This window comes from Glycine max, chromosome 11, assembly GCF_000004515.6.
Source record: "Glycine max cultivar Williams 82 chromosome 11, Glycine_max_v4.0, whole genome shotgun sequence".
In the NCBI taxonomy this organism is placed as follows: domain Eukaryota; kingdom Viridiplantae; phylum Streptophyta; class Magnoliopsida; order Fabales; family Fabaceae; genus Glycine; species Glycine max.
Window position 1 is genome coordinate 6516170 of NC_038247.2, and position 23334 is coordinate 6539503.

Below are 23334 nucleotides of genomic sequence, written 5' to 3' on the forward strand. Positions count from 1 at the left end.
ACAATATTATTACCTTACAAATAACTTAAGAGAGAAAGTGTTACTCGGAGACAAAATTACTTGGTGTTAGATTTAAAAACAATTGATTGAAGTCTACACCAATTTCCTTTTTCCTCCAAATAAACAATACCCGAAACCCTGAATACTTTTTAACAAGTGAGAGAGTATTAAGAGTGTGAAGCTAAGAAATTGATTATGGGGCAGAGTTTGCACAATCCACCCGAGGAGTACTAGAGTATGTCATCTATGTTGAGCATATTCTTACTGCAATGTCTTTCTTGGCTCAGACTAAGTAGCATTGAATTCCAAATAAATTGGTCAGGAAGGATGCCCTTGTCTACCATTTCCATAAAGACCTGCATGGCTTTCTGAAGGTCCCCATTCCTACATAGGACATCAATCAAGGGACTGTAAGTTTCTGTGTTGGGTACACGACCTCTTGCAGTGATGTCTCCCACCAACTTCAAGGCACTCTCAACTTTTCCTTGTCTGTAAAAACCACTGATGACACCATTGAATGTAGATGGAATGGGAAAACGGTTATTAGCAATCATTTCATTCATCAGCTCAACTGCCTCTCGGACGCTACCTTGTTGGGAAAATCCATGTACAAGGCAGTTATAAACTAGAATACTTGGAATTCCACCTTCATCAATCATCTGATCACACACCCTCTCTGCATCCTAAATAGGCCCCTTCTTGCAGTGCTCTAAAATCATCAAGCTTCTGTCAACAAGTTCCCCATCTTTGTTAGAAACTCAGCTGCCTCATCAAATCAATTTTGCTTTAACAGGCCGTATATTATGCTATTATAAGGACTGATGTGCCCTCTAGAGCCTTCTTTGCTTTCCTCCATTAACTCCAAAGTAGAAAAGCCATCTTCAATTCTTCCTTCTGAACACAAACCTATGATTATTGTGTAAAATGTAACAAAGTTCCATTTGATCCCATCTGTTTTCATATCATTAAAAAGATCAAGAACCAAATCCAACATCTTCGACTCACAAAAACCAGATATCAGTACATTATAGGTATCCACATTTGGAAGACAGCCTTTGCTCTCCATCTGCTTCAAAAAATGAAGCCCAACCATCACCTTCCCTGCTCCACAAAACCCCTTTATCAAGGTGTTGTAAGCCACAACATCTAGCAAACCTCCCATGCTCTCAACTCTCTCTAAAACCTCAGCAGCCTCCGTGGCGTGGCCAGCATTGCTCAGAATCTCCAGCACCTTAGTGACACTTACAACATCAGGCACAAACCCCATGCTAAAACTCTTCTCCAGAAGGACAAGAGCCTGAACTGAATTCCCTTCCTTATAATACCCAGATATCAAAATATTAAAGGTAACATCATTGGGATCCTTCATCTCATTCATCAAATTCCTAGCTCTCCCAAACTTCCCATTCCTACAAAGTGCATGAAGCAAAGTGTTGTAAACCACAGTGTTTGGGGCAACCCCTCTGGACTTAATAAGCTGCAAGAGCTTAAAACCTTAAGCTATCCTATTAGTGAGGGACAACCCTTTCATCAAAATTCCAAAAGTGTAATCATCCCCCTCAACCCCACTTGCCATCATGCTCTTCCTATGAAACTCCCTAGCCATGTCAATGTCCTCCTTCTCAAGAACATCCAAAATTGAGTTGACAATCTTGAGGGAGGGGCTGCCATGAAACTTGTACGCCAAGTCAAGCACTTTGATGACAGTTCAAGTCATCCGGGCATGGCCAAGGCCGCGGATGATGGTGATGAAGATGTCATCCACAGGTGGCACGCCGAGTGAGTGGGGCATTTCGTCGAGCAGTTGCTTGACCGTGTCGAAACGGCGGAAAGTGCAGACTTGTGGATCAAGGCGCGGTATGTGGATCGAGAATGGACGAAGTTGGGGTTGGTGGAGGCCCATCTGAAGCACTCCACCGCCTCGGAAGCAGATTTCTAGTCCAGTATCAGCTGCGAAACATGCTCCTGGCTTGGTGCAGAAGATGAATGCGTTTGGAATTGGAAACGACTCAGAAAAGGGATTGAAGAGGATGTAGGATATACCAATGCTTTCCAAAGTTTACGCATCTCATCAATCAAGTAGCAGCAGCTACTCTACTCTTTCCCTCGCCAAAATCGCCCTACTCAATTGACACAGTTGTTTTAGTTTACTCAATAATGTCGAACTTAAATATAAGGCACTATAACTGTATTAAATAGTCAGATTCAGAATTTTGCCATGGCACAATAACCTTTCTCTGCTTAAACAAGATCGTCTGAATAAAAATACCTGTGACCTTGGAACCTCGTAATACACACACCCCTGGCTGTAACACTAAATGTAAATGCTTTTCCCATTAAAAAATTTGAGTTATGATTTACTATTTTATTCAGCTAGATATCGTTTCCATTTATGTGAATGCAGTGAAATTTTATACCACTGCACTAACTCTTTGAGTTAAGAGATCTAACATATTGTAATTCTTAAGAATCTTATCAATTTTAAAGTATAAAGCATCTTAACAACTTTCCCAGCCCAAAGATTAAGAGATCTTACATATTGTAATTCTTAAGAATCACCTGTAGACTTTTACTGGTCCAATATGCGATTTACTTTTGAATGTTTATGGTTTTCTTGAATATGTTATTTATTTAACGCAATCAATCCTTCCTGATTTAATATGATTTGTCTTTTTAACATATTCATTTCAATTGTGAATTGTTGTACAACCGAGTGGATGTTATATTATAAGTGGTTATCTGTGCTTCCTTTCATTTCCGAAATGTGTAGAGGCAAAAAAAGGTCAACAACAACAATCAGAAAACAAAGTGAATGTTCCTAACAAATTTACAATGACTTGAGAGTGTTGTAAAAGATAAACTAAGGGAAAAAGAAAGAAAGAAAAAAAAACATTTTACTTCATAACTCTTTTCATTGGAAAATATAAATTTGCTGTTGTATTGTGTATTTGTATCACTTCCCGCCATTGAAAATGGGAAGACTAGCGCTGAAGGATTCTCAAAAATTGGACTTCAAGAAGCTTGTGACCAGAAGTATGTGTGAACCTTGCCGGGTGATCATAGTTCTTGTATAGTATAAGTAAAGAAGGCCTGAGTCTGATTGGTACAAGTTGTGTAACATTATTATTGGCATTGACATTTAAGCAAACAACAATGTTCAAGGGCAGCAGGGGTAGCAGTTAGTCAGAAAAATCCCCACTGAAGAACACCCTACTCAATAATCTGTACAAATCAATCAGTAACAAGTTTTATTTATTCATCTACCATTCAAGACACCCTTGAGAAGATCAAGGCCCTCAGCAGAAATACTCCTCCTCCTATATGATCTAGGAATTTCAATTTTAGAAGGTGGATCTTTGGAGAAACACACCACCACAACTGTCAGATTGTCGCAGGTGTTGCGTTGGAGGGCTTCAGCAACAAGTACTTTTGCACATGTGGTGGGATCATTGTGCTGCATGAGCTCCCTCCTCACCATTGTAACAGCACACTGGCTACTCATCACATCCCATAATCCATCGCATCCCATTATCAAAAACTCATCTTCTTCTGTCAGCACAATCTCCTCTAGTTCAGGTTCAGAACTTAAGGGGCTCTTGGAACCTTTAGAACCTTTGATGTGCCAATCTCCAAGAGCACGTGCCACCGATAGTTGGCCATAGAGGTATCCATCATAGATGACACCACCCAGTTTCTCAATTCTTAATCTTTCAGATGTGCAATTTGGTTTATGGTCTTTGGAAAGTTCAATGGCTCTGCCTCGTTTGCCCAATACAGCACGAGAATCTCCTGCATTGGCAATAAGCATGGAACTGCAAAATAGAGTAGTAGTAGTAGTAGTAGTACAACTATTAATGTACTAGCATACATGAAAATCTACGTGCAAGTACCAACAATGCTTAGATCTGAATTGATAATTATATGGTTCTCAGTCCTTACCTTCCCAACATAAGGGCTATTAGAGCAGTGGTGCCTGATGAACTATCAAGAGCACTAGCATCTCTAAATGCAAGATCAGCCTTCACAAATGCACACTTAACTGCTTTCTTAATTCCACATGGGAAGTGAGCATCTTCAACAATAAACTTGAGAATGTTCTTTCTGGCAAATGATGCTGCATCAACACCTCCATGTCCATCAAATACCTGTATATCAATCTCCATGAGTATTTAATCTAAAAGGCATTTAAATAAATGGCAACCAAATTGGAATATTAATCAATACATGCTTTCAACTAAGTAATTTATATCCTGTATATATCTTTGTAAATCTTTTAGGCCTTTGTGGTTAATCAGTGATGGGAAATTCATTCATGTCTCGGAGATTGCACCTCTTATAAAGAGATTTGGCCCATTTCATTAGGTAAATAATGGGATCGATCTAACTCAAAACGAAGAAACATACCCCATAAAATGCTGCAGGAGAAGGAAGGTCTTCCCCTAGATCGACACATTCACTAAGAATATCAGCACATATGAACTCATCCTCCATGTACTGCTTTGGTCCTTTATCAGAACAGCTTCCAGATCGCATTACAAGTGAAAAGTTCGATTTTTCTTCTGTGCTTGATTTAAGTCCAACAATATTCATATTTGATTCCTAGACAAAAGAAGAAAGGTCATAATTACTAGCTAAGGCTATATCAAAATACATGGGTTGCCCCAACTTGAACAAATAAGCAATCCATTTTTTTTCCATGGAACTCAAACTGCATTTCTCTTTCTATGCATTCATGGACAGAGACAGACACTCGAAACAAACTGGCTATAACAAGGACACAAACCAAGAAACGCAGGAAGTTACTCAAAAGTTTAATACTAAAATGTCATTTTACCAACTTTCAAGGAAAAGTATCCAAAGGTTGCAGCTTTTGTCTAAATCATCAATAAATAAATCACCAGAAAGTTTATTGACCATTTTACAATTAGCTGCAGATTCGGTAAGATCCAAGTGCATGTTTGAAAACTCGTTGGGAAATAAAAAAAAAATCAAGTTTAGGATGCGGAAGCTATAACTACTCTAGCTTCTCAATAAACAAGAAAAACCACATCTAGGACGTGGAACCAAACACGCTACAAGCCTCTTTTGTAATACAACAATTAATAAGAGTCCTAGGATAATATCAAAACAATAAATGAGGAAACAATATGTTCCAAGCTTTCCTAAATCCTAGAATTGTACCAAATTTTTTTTTCACAGCCATCAAAGAATGCAAAGCTATTATTGAATCTTGATGACATCCAATCCACATGAACAAAAACATAGGATTTCAATTTCATGATATATATACTAACCGTTTCAGCAGACCAAGAAGAGCTGATGCAATGGCGCATAACCGAATGGTCCCTTGGAGGTTTGGCAGCATTCTGATTCAAATTCCCCACTGTATCGCCATTCAGATCCTCTATGGAACACTCACTATTGCCCCTGGGGCAGGGGCACCCACCACCAACACCACTCATTGTAGCTGCCTCACACGTGAAACCTGTCCTTGTCCCATAACACCAACCACAACCAAAACCAAACAAAAAGCTTAAAGATTTATTTTATTTGTCCCTTATGCCAGAAGCTTCTATAAAACTGTTCAAACCACCCCAGAAGATCACTCAGCAAGAAACAGCTATTCGGCTATTCCAAATGTGGTTTACACTTGATCCAAGAAAAAAGAAAAAAAAAAAAAAAAACTCTACTCAAGGAAACCGTGAGAAACACAACACAGATCAGAAAAAAGAGATGAAAAAAAAATAGGGTGGTGATATATCTGTTAGCTGGTAGGTAGCGTGCACAGAAAGAAACAAATGGTGTGAACAAATGGTGTGATGCCAAAGGGAGAAAGATTAAGAGCAGAAAAACGAAGACCAAAATAGAGATAGAGAGAAGGGGGAACCGTTGAGAAGAGTATGTATAAAGTGATTGGCAATTGCAAGTTTTGCGCTCGCCATTGTAGCGCTTCAAAGGAACTCACATGTGGCTTCTTATGCTGCCATTTGTGTTACTAGTTGACCACATGCCCTTGTGGTAACAAAACCTCTTCTATTAAAATCTATGTATGATCAATATTCTATTATAATATTAATGTAAATTATTCTGTATATGCATTTCATTTTTATTATTGCTTAATTTGTATGCCTTACCTGATGTTTGTTTTAATTCTTTTTGTCAGCCGAATAGCCCCTCGAATAGCTAATATTTCAGGTAACTTTTTTTTTATTATTATTATTTATCAAAATTCATACCTAGAAAAAACTTTTCTAGCCGCTGCCATAACTAGTTACCATGATCTTGCCAAATAATATCAACACTAACACATTGTCTTACTCTAACAAATCACATCAATATTTATTTTCATAACTCCTTAAACACTATATTACATGCATGTAGCGATGTATATTAAATAAATACAGATAGAATGTGTTAAAATATTAACCACTGAGATTACTTGCTTTATTCTCTAATAAAGTTAGATAGAAGAGCAAAATCTATATAACAAAAAATATGCGTTCTCAAGAATGAGCAACCCACTTTAAAAAGTAAAGTAAGCAATGTGTATCCTTGAGGAAAAAATTAACGATTAATATTACATGCATATCCAAAATAAAATGTGGATGTGTTTGAATGTAATTACTTATAAAGTGGGTGGCTCAATTTAAAGGAATCAAATCTTATATAAAATTACCTTGAGTTGTATTTATATCGTTATTAATTATTAATTATAAAATTATTTTAAGTGGAAAATAATCAATAAACTATTAACATTATATCGTAATCCTACAAAAACAACATAGTATCGTAATAGTAATTCTGTTTAAGACTTAATTAAAAAGAAAAAAATATAATTAATTTTGAGTTATAAATATTTGTAGATAAAAATAAAGAATAAAAAACATTTTCTATATATATATATATATATATATATATATATATATATATATATATAATTGCCTTGATTTTTTCCTTTAAATTATGTGTATAAAGTTAAGAAGAACATTTACATATTGTCTCAAATACTCAAACAAAGAAAACAAAAATTGAGTCCTTTAACATGCCAAACAAATAATATAAATTTACTATATTTTAATATGAGTATCATAAGTATGTGTTGGTTATTTATTTTTATATTATTTTTCTAAATAAAGAATTTCTTTCAAATATTTTAGGGTTGAAATAATTCTTAAGTTAATGTGTGTGTATAACAACTGAATTGCCACTAATATTATTTTGGTTTGGGTAAGAGATATAAAATTAGTTGGATAGTTAAAAATGAAAAAAAAGCCATGAATTTGATCTTTCTTGTTAATAAAAACTAACAAACTATCAATTAACATTTGTTAATAAAATAACATTATGTTGTTATGTGTGAATCTTTTAAACAACAACATGTTCATATAGGATAATAGGTTGCTATTTTTTCTTATAAAGTTTGAGTTGGATATATATAGAGCTGGTAAAACTTTTCATTTTGTTATTCTTTTTATTTCCTTGCCTTATTGATAGGTGGCTCTTAGACTTTATTTGGTTAGAGAAGAAAAAAAGGAAATGAAGGAAAAATTTTAAGAAATTATGTGAATCTCACTTTTTTTTTCTCTACTTCAATTTAATTTTTTTTGTTTCTCTTCTCTATCATTCTCTTCCACTCTATCAAACCAATCCTTATTGATTTTAGGCTCTCTGTGTCGTTGAACTTCGATTAATTCACCTAAAAAATTAAAAATCCCCTATCACATTTTTTTTTCTTTTTTCTTTTTCATTTGGGTTGACCTTCTGATCCAACTTCCAAGTGGCTCATCATTCTTCGGAACATGCTAGTCCAAGATTATCTGTTAGTTTTGTCGTCTTGTGAGTTCTCCTACCATTATGAAGATTGAAGTGGTTATACTCGATATAGGATAAATAAATTTCAATGAACGATTTTTTTTACGTATGTTGACTTTTGGTACTCCCTTTAAAATTGAGCAAGGTATTGGTATTGCTTTTTTACTTTTAATAAAAATAAAAATGATATTATGTTGACTTTTGTACGATCATGTAAAAAAAAAAATCAAACTTTACGCCTTTCTAATAGGAAATAAGAGCCACGAAAAAAAAGAGTAACGGGGAGACAAAAAGGTTGTAAAATTAAAAAAAAAAAAGTATGAAGTTAACTATTGTAAAATCTAACCTACCTATCCTTGTCTCAACTCCCAAGTAATATTGAGTAATAGTAGTTTTAGTTTTTTCATAAATATTATTTATTTTACATAAAGTTTTGTTATTTTCATGAGTCCGTTAGTCATTTAGCCTATTAGCTTTTATATATATGTGTAAAACTTTAACATGAAATATGTCTTTAAAGTTAACTAACGGATAAAACTAAACTTGCACATTAAACCTAAAAAAACCTATAAAAAGAAATGTTAAATGTTAAAGTGAAAAAATATTTATGTTTTAATACTCATAAGACGATCTGTTATAATATTTAAATAGTACATTTAAAATTTTTATTAATATTTTATATCTGAGATTTTTTTATGTAGAAAATATTCTCCTACAATCTATCTAAGTCTTATAAAAAATAAATAAAATCTATAATCTAGAAGGTATGAATTCTCATCAAAAAATGTACTTTATTGTTGTTGACTTACTATAATGAAAAAAGTGATTAAGTATAAGACAAGTTTTCCTATTAGCATAAACTTTACATAAAGAAGAGACGTGCATTTAATACAAGCATTATTCAATCGTTGTGAGATAATCAATACTTGAAGATAAAAGATTATATATAAAAGAAGTTTTGAAGAAACAAGATACAACGAATAATTCACGTGAATTATTCTTTCTTCTAAATTTTTTTGTATATTCTTGTAAAGATATTAAGCTATCAAAATACCTTGTATACCTTAAGAGAAAATGACTAAAAATGTTGAATGATATATTCGTTTGTTAAATCATACTTTAGTAAGTGAGCAAACTTCAACAAATTTTGTTGATTTATTTAGAATAAACAGTGATTTAGTAGGCTAAATAATACTAAATTTAAGTGAAGATGAGATAGAACTTGTCGGTGTAAGAATGAGAAGTGACATTAAATAATATTTGTAACTTTGATAAGTTAGTAGAAATTTAATGATTATCAAGAACTAAATATAATCTTGAGATTGAAATGAATCAATATAAATTATTTTTGTGTTTTTTTTGCTATTTAAGTGACAAAGAATTTTGAATTTATTTTTAAATTTTATCTTTTTTTTTGTTTTTCAAATAAAACTGTTTTTCTGTCTGATGCAATATGTATTAAAATCTTTTAAAGTGTTTTAGGTTTATATTCATTAGACGATAAATATATTTTTCACTCTTAATAAAGGTTTTATATGTCTAAAGACATAATTTAACCTTCCTTCTTGTATTATTTACTTTTACACCAAACTTGATTCTTAATTTTTATTTAAATATATCAAACCTTATTCAATTAATATTTCTACTCCTATTCAAATTTACGTGATCATGATTTCGGTAATACACAATTTGAAAATATAAGAACTAATGTAGAATAATTAAAAATTAAGATGATGAAAATCTTTAAACACTGTATTACAAAGTAAATAAAAAATGTAATTTTTTGGGTGATCCAATAAAAAAATGTAATTAAACGTATGTAAATGACACCGTTTCATTTTTTAAAAAAATGTATGATTATTTTTATTTAAAATCATTTGTATTTTTAAGATGGGGCATGATTTGATTGATTTTTTTATCAAATCAACTTGGTTAAGGTTTTCTGACAGTGAGCTGATTTCCCGACGGAAACACTTTGTCCGTACGTAGTTATAAGAAGTGTAATTTCATTTTTTTTCAATTAAAATTACTTTTCGAAGAACAATTAAAAGTATTTAGACATCTTTTTTTAAAAAAGCAAGTCTAGAATTGAAATCCTTATCCCATAACAATAAATTATTATTAATAAAAAAAACAAAATTAAGTGAGATCTTTATTCTTTAAGATGTGTCTGATTTAGAGGAAAATAATTTAATAAAAGAAAAATAAAATAAAATAATTTAAATTGAAATAAAGTATAAATTATCTGAATCCCGCAATAAATACAATATTTTTTTTTCTTCCTAATAGACACTAAATCCCTCTCCCTTTTTTCATTTAATTTTCCGTCCTGAACGTCACGTCGCACTGTATTTAGAATGATAATGAATTGATAATGCGCTTTGTAGTGCGTGGTGAGGTGAATACAACGCATGCATGAACTGTTGCTTTCCACCCAATACACTTTCATGTTTCAAGGGAAGCATATATACTTAGTTTATTATCTGAAAAGCTTTTACAGTAAATACTAAAGATATGTTTTTAAGCTCTGAGTTTGGTTTTATTGTGAAATCATGTCAGGAACATATCACTCATATTACAAATTTCTCTGAGTTTAGTCTAGAGACAAACTAATCAAATAGTTGGTTATCTCTTAAAGGTGTCTAAATGATTTGTTAGTCCGCATATTTGTCATGTCATACCTAAATATATTAATACTCTGATTATTAATGAAATGATATAAGCATATTTTATTAAAAAAACAGAGATAGAAAAAAATACAATGATATGTATTTTTTATTTTGTTGAGGACTTGAGGGAAAGTGAAAAAAGTATAAATATTGTTTTTTAATAATAATTATTTATTTTTATTTTAATTTATTTTTTCTCTTTTACTGTCTCTCTACTGTACAGCTTACAGTGAAGTTTAATAGGCATGTCCTGTTAATGCAAATATTTTTTCATCATTAGTTAATAAAAAAAAATTGTTAATATAATCTTTAAAACAATTATTAAAAAAGAAAAAAAAAAACTTACAACATGTAATACACCAATAATATAACACTTACAACCAATGATGTCGTCAATTATTTCTCATGAAAAGTCAAACATGTTGTTATTATTTTATGTCAAAATATACCAATTCACATCGTGTTAATTATTCTTTTGTTCTACACAACGCAAAGTCGTCTTCCTTCTTCATATATATAAATAGCAACTAAAGAAAAACGTGGAAATGTTATATTCCATCCATGAAATTTCCACGTCATTGACACCGATTTGAACACAACCAATCCAATGATGTGTGAATGTATGTCCTGTTCAAGAATCCGACCCACCACTCCTGTGTGAGAGGACAGTCCTCAGAGTTCACATGACGTTGTTGTTGCCTTGTGCTGTTGTGTACAACGACAATTATCTTGAAGGCAATTTCACACACACGGTTCAAGTCAATGCCCAAGCTATTGATGCCAAGGGTCACTATTTCCCATCATCTTACAAATACAAACAAAAAAACAAGGAGGACAACAATGATGTTTGCTCAGTGGCATTAATTTTTATGGACTATATCTCTCAGCACCAACCTTAGCATTAAGTATCCTTTTTGCCAATTTTCTCCACTTTTCTTCAGTGCCCAGATTCTCCATATTCCATTATTCTTTTGATGGTCTTGCTCCCTTACTTTTGGTTCCCTCTTCCTGTGCAGCTATTGGCCACTGGTTAAAGTTTGTCTTTTTGGTACTATGTATTTGATGCCACCTCCTTTTATCTGAATCTACCAGGCATGTATAACCCTTTTGAGTAAAGTTCTATTTTTTACATTTTGCTGTATGTCTTGCAATCATATACTTGTTTGCTTTAGTAGTATGCACTTAAGTGCTTTTTTCTTTCCCATCTTGATTGTGTGTTTAAGTTTTGCTTTTTATCTGTTTTGTGTTTAAGATTTGCCTTTTGAATTTTTGAGCTATAACATCCTTGGTTTTGGGGTTGTTACTACCTCTTTCTAAGATCTTAATTTAGTACTTGTACTTGTACTTTATTTTTTAGAAAGAAAAAAAAAAATTGGGGATATGAGGCTGATCATTAATTAGTGGCTATTGTTCTATAGGCACCTCGTCCAACGATGATTTTAGCTTGGCTCTTGGTTTTAATGGCTCTCTCCAATGGGTTCTTTTCAAATGGGGACGGCATGCATAATTCCACAATACCAGATTTTGTAAATATTGGGGCTCTCTTCTCTTTCAATACTAGTGTTGGCAGGAGTATAAAAATTGCTATAAAAGCTGCGATTGAAGATATAAACTCTGATCCTACTATTCTTGGTAAAACCAAGCTGAACCTCTCACTGCAAGAAGATTCTAAGTATAGAGGTTTCCTGAGCATTTCTGAGGGTATGTCTTTCATAGTATCACCCTTGTTATGTGTTAAAGCTTAAAAATAATCTTTCTCAGCCACAGATGAAGTTACTTCAACTCTGTCAGATTTTAGTTGTGTGTGATTACAGTTTTGCAGGTCATGGCAAGACGCACGGTGGCAATAATAGGCCCCCATAGTTCTGTAACAGCTCATGTCATAACTCACATTGCAAATGAGCTCCAAGTTCCTCTGCTGTCATTTTCAGCTTTGGACCCTACCCTTTCTTCACTTCAATTCCCATTCTTCATTAGAACCTGTCACAGTGATCTTTATCAAATGACTGCAATAGCAGACATTGTAAACTACCATGATTGGAAAGATGTTATTGCTGTCTACCTTGATGATGATAATGGGAGAAATGGAATTGGTGCATTAGGCGATAAGCTTGCTGAGAGGCGTTGCAGGATATCATATAAAGCACCTTTGAGCCCGGACGCATCTATGGAAGAGATTTCTAATGTGCTTGTTCAGGTGGCTCTGGCAGAATCACGGGTAATAGTTGTTCATGCAAATACTCAATTTGGCCCCAAGTTGTTTAGTGTTGCAAAGAATCTTGGGATGATGGGAACTGGGTATGTCTGGATAGCCACTGCTTTCCTCTCTGCTCTGCTTGATATCAACAGTCCCCTCTCTTCAGATTCATTGGATGACATTCAAGGAGTTCTTACACCGCGTATGTACACGCCGGATTCACAGCTCCAAAGGAGGTTTGCTTCTAGGTGGAAAAACTTGACTAGTGGGAATACTGCTAATGCCCACCTTGGATTGAGCTTTTTACCTATATACGCATATGACACTGTTTATGTGCTTGCTCATGCACTTGATGCATTTTTCAAACAAGGTAACCAAATTACATTCTCAACTGATTCAAAGCTATCTAGCATACATGGAGATAACTTGAATCTTGAAGCCTTGAAAATCTTCAATGAAGGAAATTTGTTACGCAGTAACATCTATGAGGTTAACATGACTGGTGTATCAGGTCCATTCAAGTACACATCTGATAGAAACCTTGTTAATCCTGCATATGAAATCATTAATGTCATTGGAACTGGAACTCGGAGGATCGGTTATTGGTCTAATTACTCTGGACTATCAGTTGTTCCTCCGGAAACTCTTTATTCCAAACCAGCCAATCTTTCCAGGGAAAATCAAAAGTTGTTCGCTCCAATTTGGCCTGGAAACACTGGTGAGAGACCTCGTGGTTGGGTTTTTCCAAACAATGGAAGGCTCTTAAAGATTGGCGTACCAAAAGGTGTTAGTTACAAAGAATTTGTCTCACAAATAGAAGGTACTGATACGTTTGAAGGATTCTGCATTGATGTATTTCTTGCTGCAGTGAGCCTGTTGTCTTATGCTGTCCCCTATAAGTTTGTCCCATACGGGGAAGGTAAGAACAATCCTAGTATGACTGAGCTTGTCCGTCTGATCACAACTGGTGTGAGTATCATGGATAACTTTTTTGTGGAGTTTGAAAGTTTTATGGTAATCTTCTGAGACCATTTTTTTGCTTCTCGTGCAGGAATTTGATGGTGCAGTAGGTGACATTGCAATTACTACAGAAAGAACAAGGATGGTGGATTTTACTCAGCCATATATTGAGTCTGGTCTAGTGGTAGTAGCACCGGTTAGGAAGGAAGAATCCAATGCTTTGGCCTTTTTGGCCCCTTTTACCCCAAAGATGTGGTGTGTCACAGCTATCTTTTTCATATTAGTGGGAGCTGTTGTTTGGATTTTGGAGCATAGGGTGAATGATGAATTTAGAGGACCACCCAAAAAACAAGTAGTTACTGTTTTATGGTAAGGAAATCTGGTATCTTTCCTCTTTTCCAAGGCTCATCACATTGAATCTTTTTACGACATGACCTATGTTTATGATACATGCAATAATTATAAAGAGGTTTTAATTTTCCTATTATATTTATTTGTATATATAGCTTTGGTTATTATGTTTGTAACTTGTTTGTGTTGCATCTGGCAGGTTTAGTTTTTCAACAATGTTCTTTTCCCACAGTAAGTACCAGTTCTTTGTCTTTTGTGCCATCTATGGTCAAAGTGGTAGCTTCCCTTCGATTAATCAAGTTGCTTTTGTTTATACCATGCAGGGGAAAATACAGTGAGCGCACTTGGTCGCTTTGTGTTGATTATATGGTTATTTGTAGTTCTTATAATTAACTCGAGTTACACGGCAAGTCTAACATCAATCCTCACAGTGCAACAGCTTTATTCGCCCATTAAAGGCATTGAAAGTTTAGTAATTGGCAAAGAGCCTATTGGGTACACACAGGGTTCTTTTGCTAGAAATTATTTAGTTCATGAAATTGGTATTAATGAGTCCAGGCTTGTTCCTCTAACAACAACAGAAGAAGCTGCTAAAGCACTGAGAAAGGGTCCCGAAAATGGGGGTGTTGCTGCTTACATTGATGAGCGTGCCTACACTGACATCTTCCTTTCCAGCCGTTGTGATTTAACTGTTGTAGGTCAAGAGTTCACCAGAAACGGTTGGGGATTTGTAAGTATCTCTAACATGTTCTTTACAATTTACATGGGTTTTTTTTCTATAAGTATGTGTAACTACATGTTTTCCTCTCAAATATTCTGGTCTGTGTGCATTGCTTTTCACCTCATGTTGATGGACTTTATTCTTGGGAAAACAGGGATAGGTGATTACAATCTCTAACATAAACATAACTTACCTGCCAAATTCAGACCAAATGTCTATATAATAAGGGTTTTGTTAACGTGTGGCTTAGGAGTTAGGACACATTAAAGAATGAAAATAGCATTATTACTCATTTTAAACAGGAAAATATGAAGTATTTTTTGAATGTTTGAGATATTAGATATTTATACTCTGCATCAAATAGTTTCTAAGGCAGAGGTTACCAAAACCCATAAAATATTTGCATGCAATAGAAATGTCACCATAGCTGTTTCAAATCTTGGAATTCTTCAATTCTTCCTGCCATACATGGTAATATGTCAACTTGTCCCTGGAATCTAGTTCAAGATTGCTGGTTACCATATTTGAAGTTTCCAGCTTATGGTAATGTCATGTTATCCTTGATTTTTTCTTCAGGCCTTTCCACGGGACTCGCCATTAGCAGTTGACCTGTCAACTGCCATATTGCAAATGATAGATAATGGAGATTTACAAAGGATCCATGACAAATGGCTTTTGAGTAGCGCTTGCTTATCACAAGGTGCAAAGCTTGAAGTGGAAAGACTCCAACTTAAAAGCTTTTGGGGCCTCTATGTGATCTGCGGGCTTGCCTGCTTGCTTGCACTCTTGGTATATCTTATACAGATTTGGAGGCAATACCACAAGCACTACGTCTCTGAAGAACTTGATTCTTCTGACGGCCAAAGCTTAGGATCAAAATCTTCACGTCTTAAGACTTTTCTTTCGTTTGCAGACGAAAAAGAAGAGACCGTTAAGAGCCGGTCCAAGAGAAGAAAAATGGAGAGGATCTCATACAGAAGCAGTGAAGGAAGCTCATCCATCAGCTCTAATAAGGGATATGCTCCACGCAGAAGTGAATGTGCTAGCGAAGTATGACCAATATTTCTACATGATTTTCTAGCTACTAGTACTTCCTTCTTTTCAAGTAAATATATATGTTGGATATGTTACAACTTTTGGTAGCTATATGTAACACTTATTTTTAACACAAACTCTTTATACAAAAAAGATAAAGTTTTTAATTCAGTTTATATATGTAAAATCATTTTTCATTTTCAATTCACTCTCTTGATAATTGCAATCACGATAACAGTGTCATTTGTTTGTCCCGTGTGGCCAATAGATGGATTGTAACATAACATCAGTTTATGTTTGACTAAGGGTTTGTAATTAATTTTTTAGTCTATTTTTAGTTACATAAAATTGTTTACTCCTTGTCATGAAAACGAAAATTTCTAAAGCTTTCTACTCATTTTGGTAGTTGAAAGATGAAAGTAAAAAAAAAAAATACATAAGCAATAAGTTAAATGAAAAAAACTCTAATAATAGCCTTAGCATAACAACGAGCTTTCACTGGAAACAAATTGAGATGACAAAGCCCTCCCACAATTTCCATGCGCTGTAATAACACTTTCCTGGTTGACACCATAGTTAGTTGCTAAAGCATGTTACTGCTATATCGTGTAGAAGAACACTATCTTCCTCCTAGTACGGCTCCTCCATCTTCTTAATTTTTACATACATCTAATGTTGCATTTCAAATTGTGGAGAGGTTTCTAACGATTGCAATTTTTCTCAAGCTACTTTGTTTCCTAGCCAGTGTGATCACATTGAGCATAGGGAAAACTACAGTCCCAAACAGTAAACCATGAATGATCCAAGTTGAGGCAAATTTTTTGCTTCTTTTTTATGGCGAAGAAGAGAAAAGGAGGAAAAGAATTGAACTAGTGTGCACTTCATCATTTATCACTACTTCAGACAACCAATTTACAATTTTTTGAGTAAGGACCCATTATAGATGAGGTCCTGCATAAAGCCAGAAACATATCTGATACAAACAAACACCATATATGATGTCACACAAGAGAATAAATGGAGTTATCATAAATGTAGAATGAGTTAACCGAACAATTTTCATAAAATATTTTATTTCCATATTTTGCAAGGAACTAAAATAAAAAATAAATAAATCCGAGACCAAAAATTAAATTTAACCTATATATGATGTCAATTTGGAACTGCACGTGATATAAGATTTTCAACTTCCACTTCTCCTATTAGATTTTAGTAGAATACACAATAATATAGAGCGAAATCAGATGAAAAATTCAAGCACGGGATCTTTGAGATGTCATAATAATCATTTATTTTGGTTCCATGAACTAACTGCCTGCTCCTAATTCCTGTCTGTATAGACTTTTGAAACATTTAAAGTTTTTACAATTCTTAATTTCTATATGACTTAAGTAAAAAGGTAATCATTCAAGAATCCCCTCCCACCCTCCTCAAAGCCATGTAAAATATATTAATGTACATTTAGCTGAATCCTCTGAACACTAGGGTCTAGGGACGATACAGATGGTGTCCCATTGTGTAACTTTGGGGTAGATTAATCAGTGGCGAATGGCAACATATGTACATTATATTACATTACAAGTCTACTGCTCCATTCTGTAAATGTAAACAGATTTTGCTCCATGCTGCAACCAACCATTCTTTTCCTACTGATAAACTGTCAAGCCATCCAAGCAAGACCAAGACACTAGTTAATGTTTCTAAAATATCTTTGAAAGCATTCATCGTCCTTGCAACTTTTGTATATAACTTTGTACACTTCAATCAAGAGTCTTGGAAATCGACTTGCAAAGTAGTCATTGAATCCTTCCGGAACAGGTCCTATCAGTTCCTGATAAGCAAAAAGAAATAAATTAGAAGCCACACACATGTAAAGATGACCAAATCATTCCTGGGTTATCAGCATTGATTAATATGCATTATGATGAATTTACCTCCACAGGTTACATTCCCTGAAGTTTAATGAAATTACACTCAAGAGCCTCTCATTTTTTAACATTACACTGGCCTCCCTCAATTCATAAAGAAATCAGAAAAGTTGATATCAAAGAATCATAAAAATAGGCAAAGAAAAAAATACATTATGCTGGAAATGGGTAGAAATACTCCATCCTTCCTGAAAATTGCATTTGTATATTTCAGCTTAAGAAAATGGAGGTTGGTTCATTCTCCTACTAATGATGACCTTCAACCCTACCCATGCAATCCATAAATGATAAATCCAATCCAGTAACTACCCAATCATGAAAAACAAGGGAGATATGAAATAAAAAGCAATAAAAGGAAATGCACTTGGAAATCGTCTCATGTGATAAAACATCAGAGTTCAGATATGGTTTTAGTTGAAAATAAATTTTGAAGGACGTGAGTTTAGATATTGGGGGAATGTTGCAAGAGATGATTGTGAAAAAGGAAAATATTGTGGATATTGCAAGGCAAAATTATTATTAAAGTGAACAATTACTAAAACACATCCATAAAATATTCAGAGTTCACTTGGTGTAACTGGTATTAGGGATGAATTTGAAAAATGAAGTTTACCACAACATTTAGAGCTAATTTTGATCAAGAGCTACATTTTTTTCACTAATGCTAATTGCAACATTTGTTAAAGCAACATTGGATTATTTAATACAATTCTAGATAATGAGACTTTGAAAGTGAAGTAGTTTCATGGGTTTCACCAAGAGAAAAATAATTATCATGGGAAAATGTTAGTCCAAGAAAAAACCTGAATTTCTTGAGGCAATTCCCTGTAATGATTTAGCTTATTTCTCATGACCCTCAACAAGTCTCGAACACTGTCATATTTATATCTTCGGTAACGACCAATGTTAGTTATGAAATCAGGATCTAGCTTCTCATCCCATTTTGCACCTAAAGCCAGTGGAGCAATGCTTTCTAGTGCCTTCAAAAGATCAGAATCAATTTCTCTATCTTCAAGTTCCACCCTGTCACTTACATCACGAAGAAATGAAAGTCTCATCTCAGAGCTCCAAAAAAGAGGATGGTGCAATACTTCAATCGCCGTTAGCCTGACAATAAATGAAATAACTTCTTCAATGAATCACTTACTTGTGACAAGACAAACACACAAAAATATATAATTCCAGTCTCTCTACTCATTGAAAGTTCTCAGACAATCCCTCTGAATCTTATCATAATTTATGCAATTATATCTCATGTTAATTTGGCAATTGCATGCAACATAATCCCTTTGAAAACCTCCTACGGATAATTATTTTGCTCCAACCATACATCTGCATGCATGTGCAAGGCAATCACCTTTCCTCACAATTTGCATTAATTATACAGTAAACAAGGATAAAGTGAATAAGGAAACAAAGAAATATAACTATAAAATCAAAATACAAATCAGAATAATGTAGATCCTAAATAGGTAATATTTTCACCAAATAAGAGATTCAATTTTCCAATAAGCTTCTTGCTCTGGAATTCATTCATGGCCCAAAAGCACCATAATGAGTATCCATACATTTAAAGCAATGTCCAAACTGCTATTGGAATTATTAAAAAGCCAGTTGAAGGTGCACCGGCAGCACCATTAAATACAGATGTTTCAATAACTTTCATTAGAGAACCATAACAAATGTGTCATTAGGTCCATAACAACCTGAATGACTGTTTTTTGCATTATATTCAAGATGAATACCTCCATGTGACCATGTTAAATCACATCATTTTCATTTAACCCATTCTGACCAATTTTTGGCTCAACTTAAAAGAAGTCTGATTAACATCAGCATATATTCAACAACTCATAATACTGATTATTACAGATTTATCAAAATAGAGTATCGCTCTTCCATTTTATTATTTATATTGGTCAATTAAACTTTGAATACTAGAGAAAAATCTCAATTGACATTTCATACATGGACAACATCTAGCAAAATCAAAAGCTGGATTTTCAGAGGTAATAACAAATAAACATTTCATAAGTAATTCATAACAAGATGCAAATTATTAATATATATGAGAAGGTATAACTATTATCCTAAAACTGACATTGAATGAGAATGATATACCTGAGATCAGGGTTAGGGTTTAACAAACAAGAAATAAGATCATCAGCTTCAGGAATAAACTCCACTAAGAAAAGATCCTTTTGATTTTTCACAATATTGACATCACGCTCAAGACGTTCTCCAAATGGATGTCTTCCTGCAGTCATGCAGAAAAAGAGAACACAACCTAAACTAAATAAATCCACAGCTCGTGTTTGACGTCCTTGAACAAGTTGTTCCGGTGCTTGCCACCCTGAACTTCCACAGCCTACATGCAATTAAGACATTGATTGAACCTTATTGTAAGATTAAGAATAAGAACAAAGAATTGATTAAGAGCTAAGACCTGTAAATCAATGCTTCTACTCACCAGTAACAGTGTGACCCAAAGAAGACATATCCTCAAGAAGGCGTTTACTAATTCCCATATCAGAAAGCTTTGCACATAATGATTTTTCTTTTATTATCAAAACATTTTGGGGTTTCAAATCTCGATGTATTATTCCTAGTTCATGCAAATGAACAAGTCCAGAAACTACATCCCTGTGTTTCAAAATAAAAGTGAAAGTCAAGACGCTGACAACAGAAAATAAACAAATAAGTTAAAACAATAATGTAATAATTGAACCCTCATGTTTGAGCTCTACTAAATAGAAACACCTAACAACCTCCAATGACAGAATGACTTGACTCAACAAGAGTCCTAAATGGAAATTAAACAACACCAACCTACATATTCTTAACTTTTTTTGGTCACTTCTACCCTTTCTACCAATCTTTTACTATTTTATCTTTTTACCTCCATATGCCGTACTTGTGTCTTTCACATCCTACTGGATTCTCCTATTACAAGGTAATGCCCAAATTATTACTATCTCACCTTTTCTTTATGGGAGCTGCCAACCTACCACCTTAGATCTAGCTCCACATTTATGATAGATCCTTTTCTTTTCTCTCCAATTATAGAAATGCTACTCCACATCACCTTAACTAGGTAGATTTTTTTAGCCTAAAACTCAACTACCATATGAAACTTTAGCTTCTATAGCTTATTAAAAAAATGGTTTCTATAGTTCTATTTCTAATAGAAAAACATTAGGTGCATGTCAATAACAGAAGTTGCTACCCAAGTTGGCTACTACAGCACTCATCCATGGATAAGGTATCTCCCTTGTCTGCAAATTCAGGTAGTTCTAACAACTTTCACTCACCATTTTTACTAATTAGATGAGTGAAATATTACAACCTTTTTTCCAGCCTAAAAATGTGATACATCACATCCAGTGATAGTTGACTGAATCAGCAAACAAAGTGTTCAATATTTTCACTAACCTCATCAATTTCAGTAACAGAGATGATGGAAATCCATTTGCTTTCCAAAGATATTGCATATCATTCCTCAACTCCATTCGAGCATTTTTTAAAAAATTAGAATATTGATCCTCGCTAATTGTTGGGTTCTCTGATGTATCAGAGTACATATGAATCAAATCATCCAAGTTGCATGTACAATGTTCTAGAGCAAGATAAACAAAATCATGATCACATTCCACCCCATACCATCGAACAATGTTTGGATGTCTGTCAGATGCAATGAGATTTTGGATTTCTTTATGGGCTACATCATGATGAGCTTGGACAAGACGTTTGACAGCAACAACTCGGCCTTCATATGTCCCCTCAAAAACAATGGTACCATTGCTTCCCTTAGCAATTTCTTTGTTTGATACAAACAGTTTACCAATTCTGCGTCCATCAACTTGCATCTGTGTATATGTATCAGTGTTTGTCTCCATATGTGTTAGTATATCCTCCTCAGCCGATGACATAGGTTTATCCTGTCTGTTGTCAACGGTGATATTGTTCTTTACTGACTTGCGTGCTTTCTTCTTCTTAGGAGGAAAACTTTTTGAATTTAACTCCCTGTTTTGGTCTTTATTTGTAACCACCAAATAGTGGTAGAAAATAAAAAAGCCAAGAAAGATGGTAAATAACACAAGGGGTAATGTTGTTGACCATTCAATCACCTTTTTTGGATCAACTTCCTCTTGTGTAGTAATCTCCATAAGAGGCCGAGGAAGCATAGCTACATTATCATTGCTCTCATAGAAGTCGATTTTTTGTTGCAAAGAGGGCAAAGAATTTGATACGGGCAAAGGCAGCATCATATTACCACCCTGGCCAAGGATAAATCCATCAATTTCAGGTTGTGATGGAAGCATCAGCTCTGAAGTATGGAATGGGAGCATACCATTCTCTTGATAAATACCAGCAGCCGGATGTAACAGAAAATTCTTGCGTTGGCGGTAGACTTCATTTAGTTTCATGTCCCAACATGCATACGGCATAGCAAAATCTAAGCCACGGTCTACAACATACCCATCCTCTGGATAAAATGAATCCCTTCCAGAAGGATATTCATTATGTTGGCAAATTAATCTAGCCTTAAATTCAGCCACGTTCATAGTCCACAAAACTATTCCTGCTTTACCAAGAGATTTCAAAACATAATCGGTCCTAGTTATCTTGAGCAAGAACTCAGGTGGGTCCAGCTGTGCAGGATCAACAAGCTCATTATTCTTTGTAGCTGTAGCACGCTGCCGCCGATCATCATCACTCAACACCACATTAGAAGCATGATCAAGATCATAGTGCGTTCGAACAAGCACTCCAGTTTTCGCATCCACTTCAAACATAGTGTTTTTTTTGGATCCAAATATGGATGCTCCCTCCTTTGTTTCGGTAGGGGTTAAAGCAACATAATTTGCAATTGATTCAGAGAGTCTCTGCAGGCATGAAAAAAGTTTTAAACGCAACTTCTAGTTGAATAAACGGTGCATAATCAATCAAGAGTCATCAATTCCAATTACATAAAGGAGATAATAAATCAGAAACCTAATGTTTCTTAGTAACATCACAGGACCATAGAATATAAAAAAGCATTGACATATGACATATTTGATGTGTTATACACTACCGTTTTACCAAAGTGAGCGTCATGGAGGATTAATTCCCAGTCATCTCCGCATTCAATGAGACCGGTAACGTTGGGATCATTGATGGAAACACGATAGGAGTGGTGGTAGATTGGAGATCCAGTTGAAAAAGACCAAATGACCCTCGCAGAAACACTGTCCACCAAATACATAGTGCCATCGAGGGCAGCAACAAGTGCCGTGGCCGGTTTAACCGAGGAGGGGGGTAGAGAGGGAAGAGAGAGTTGTTGGGATTCTGAGGCGAAAAAAAAGAGACGAATTAGGGATAAGAGAAAGATTGAAACACGACAACACTTCATTTGCCTTGTTTGGTAACATCAAAACACTTCCATTCGCTGTGTTTTATGCAATGCCATGTTCTGTTGGGATCGCCCACCCCTCGTTTTCCGTCAAACTCTATACAGTTCCATTTATTTCAAGGTCCAATATATAATAATGTCAGTGTGATCATTTTAAATTAGAAAATGATCACAAACCTAAGAATAAAGGGCATGAAGCCCTTATTTCACAAGACTGAAAATAATGCAACGAAATAACCAAATACTTATACAACACATAGAACTAG

The 23334-nt window shown here is 34.4% G+C and overlaps 4 protein-coding genes across 6 annotated transcripts; 1 reads left to right on the top strand and 3 right to left on the bottom strand.

Moving 5' to 3' along the window:
- Window positions 1-775: 775 nt before the first annotated feature.
- On the bottom strand, window positions 776-1606 carry LOC106795017 (pentatricopeptide repeat-containing protein At2g17525, mitochondrial). Its single transcript, XM_014763549.1, has 2 exons — window positions 1524-1606; window positions 776-1409 (listed from the first exon to the last, which is right to left on the bottom strand). The coding sequence occupies exons 1-2, from the start codon at window positions 1604-1606 to the stop codon at window positions 776-778; spliced, it is 717 nt and encodes a 238-aa protein (XP_014619035.1).
- A 1143-nt stretch (window positions 1607-2749) lies between these two features.
- LOC100781874 (probable protein phosphatase 2C 47) lies at window positions 2750-5554 on the bottom strand. The gene is made up of 4 exons (XM_006590691.4): window positions 5295-5554; window positions 4405-4599; window positions 3940-4145; window positions 2750-3812 (listed from the first exon to the last, which is right to left on the bottom strand). Exons 1-4 carry the CDS (start codon window positions 5460-5462, stop codon window positions 3257-3259), a joined length of 1125 nt encoding a protein of 374 aa, XP_006590754.1. The 5' UTR covers window positions 5463-5554; the 3' UTR covers window positions 2750-3256.
- A 352-nt stretch (window positions 5555-5906) lies between these two features.
- LOC100785258 (glutamate receptor 3.6) lies at window positions 5907-15949 on the top strand. 2 transcript variants are annotated; one of them, XM_041006651.1, is made up of 8 exons: window positions 5907-6047; window positions 6164-6195; window positions 11900-12182; window positions 12296-13647; window positions 13730-14007; window positions 14189-14220; window positions 14313-14719; window positions 15287-15949. In XM_041006651.1, exons 3-8 carry the CDS (start codon window positions 11915-11917, stop codon window positions 15764-15766), a joined length of 2817 nt encoding a protein of 938 aa, XP_040862585.1. In that variant the 5' UTR covers window positions 5907-6047; window positions 6164-6195; window positions 11900-11914; the 3' UTR covers window positions 15767-15949. The 2 variants fall into 2 exon arrangements, with proteins under 2 accessions (XP_040862585.1, XP_014619394.1); XM_014763908.3 differs by lacking the exons at window positions 5907-6047; window positions 6164-6195 and adding exons at window positions 11037-11386; window positions 11498-11573.
- A 1063-nt stretch (window positions 15950-17012) lies between these two features.
- On the bottom strand, window positions 17013-23284 carry LOC102661527 (serine/threonine-protein kinase/endoribonuclease IRE1a). 2 transcript variants are annotated; one of them, XM_006590694.4, is made up of 6 exons: window positions 22751-23284; window positions 21106-22559; window positions 20144-20316; window positions 19795-20041; window positions 18477-18780; window positions 17013-17576 (listed from the first exon to the last, which is right to left on the bottom strand). In XM_006590694.4, the coding sequence occupies exons 1-6, from the start codon at window positions 23066-23068 to the stop codon at window positions 17433-17435; spliced, it is 2640 nt and encodes an 879-aa protein (XP_006590757.1). In that variant the 5' UTR covers window positions 23069-23284; the 3' UTR covers window positions 17013-17432. The 2 variants fall into 2 exon arrangements, with proteins under 2 accessions (XP_006590757.1, XP_006590758.1); XM_006590695.4 differs by having other exon boundaries at window positions 22759-23257.
- Window positions 23285-23334: the final 50 nt, after the last annotated feature.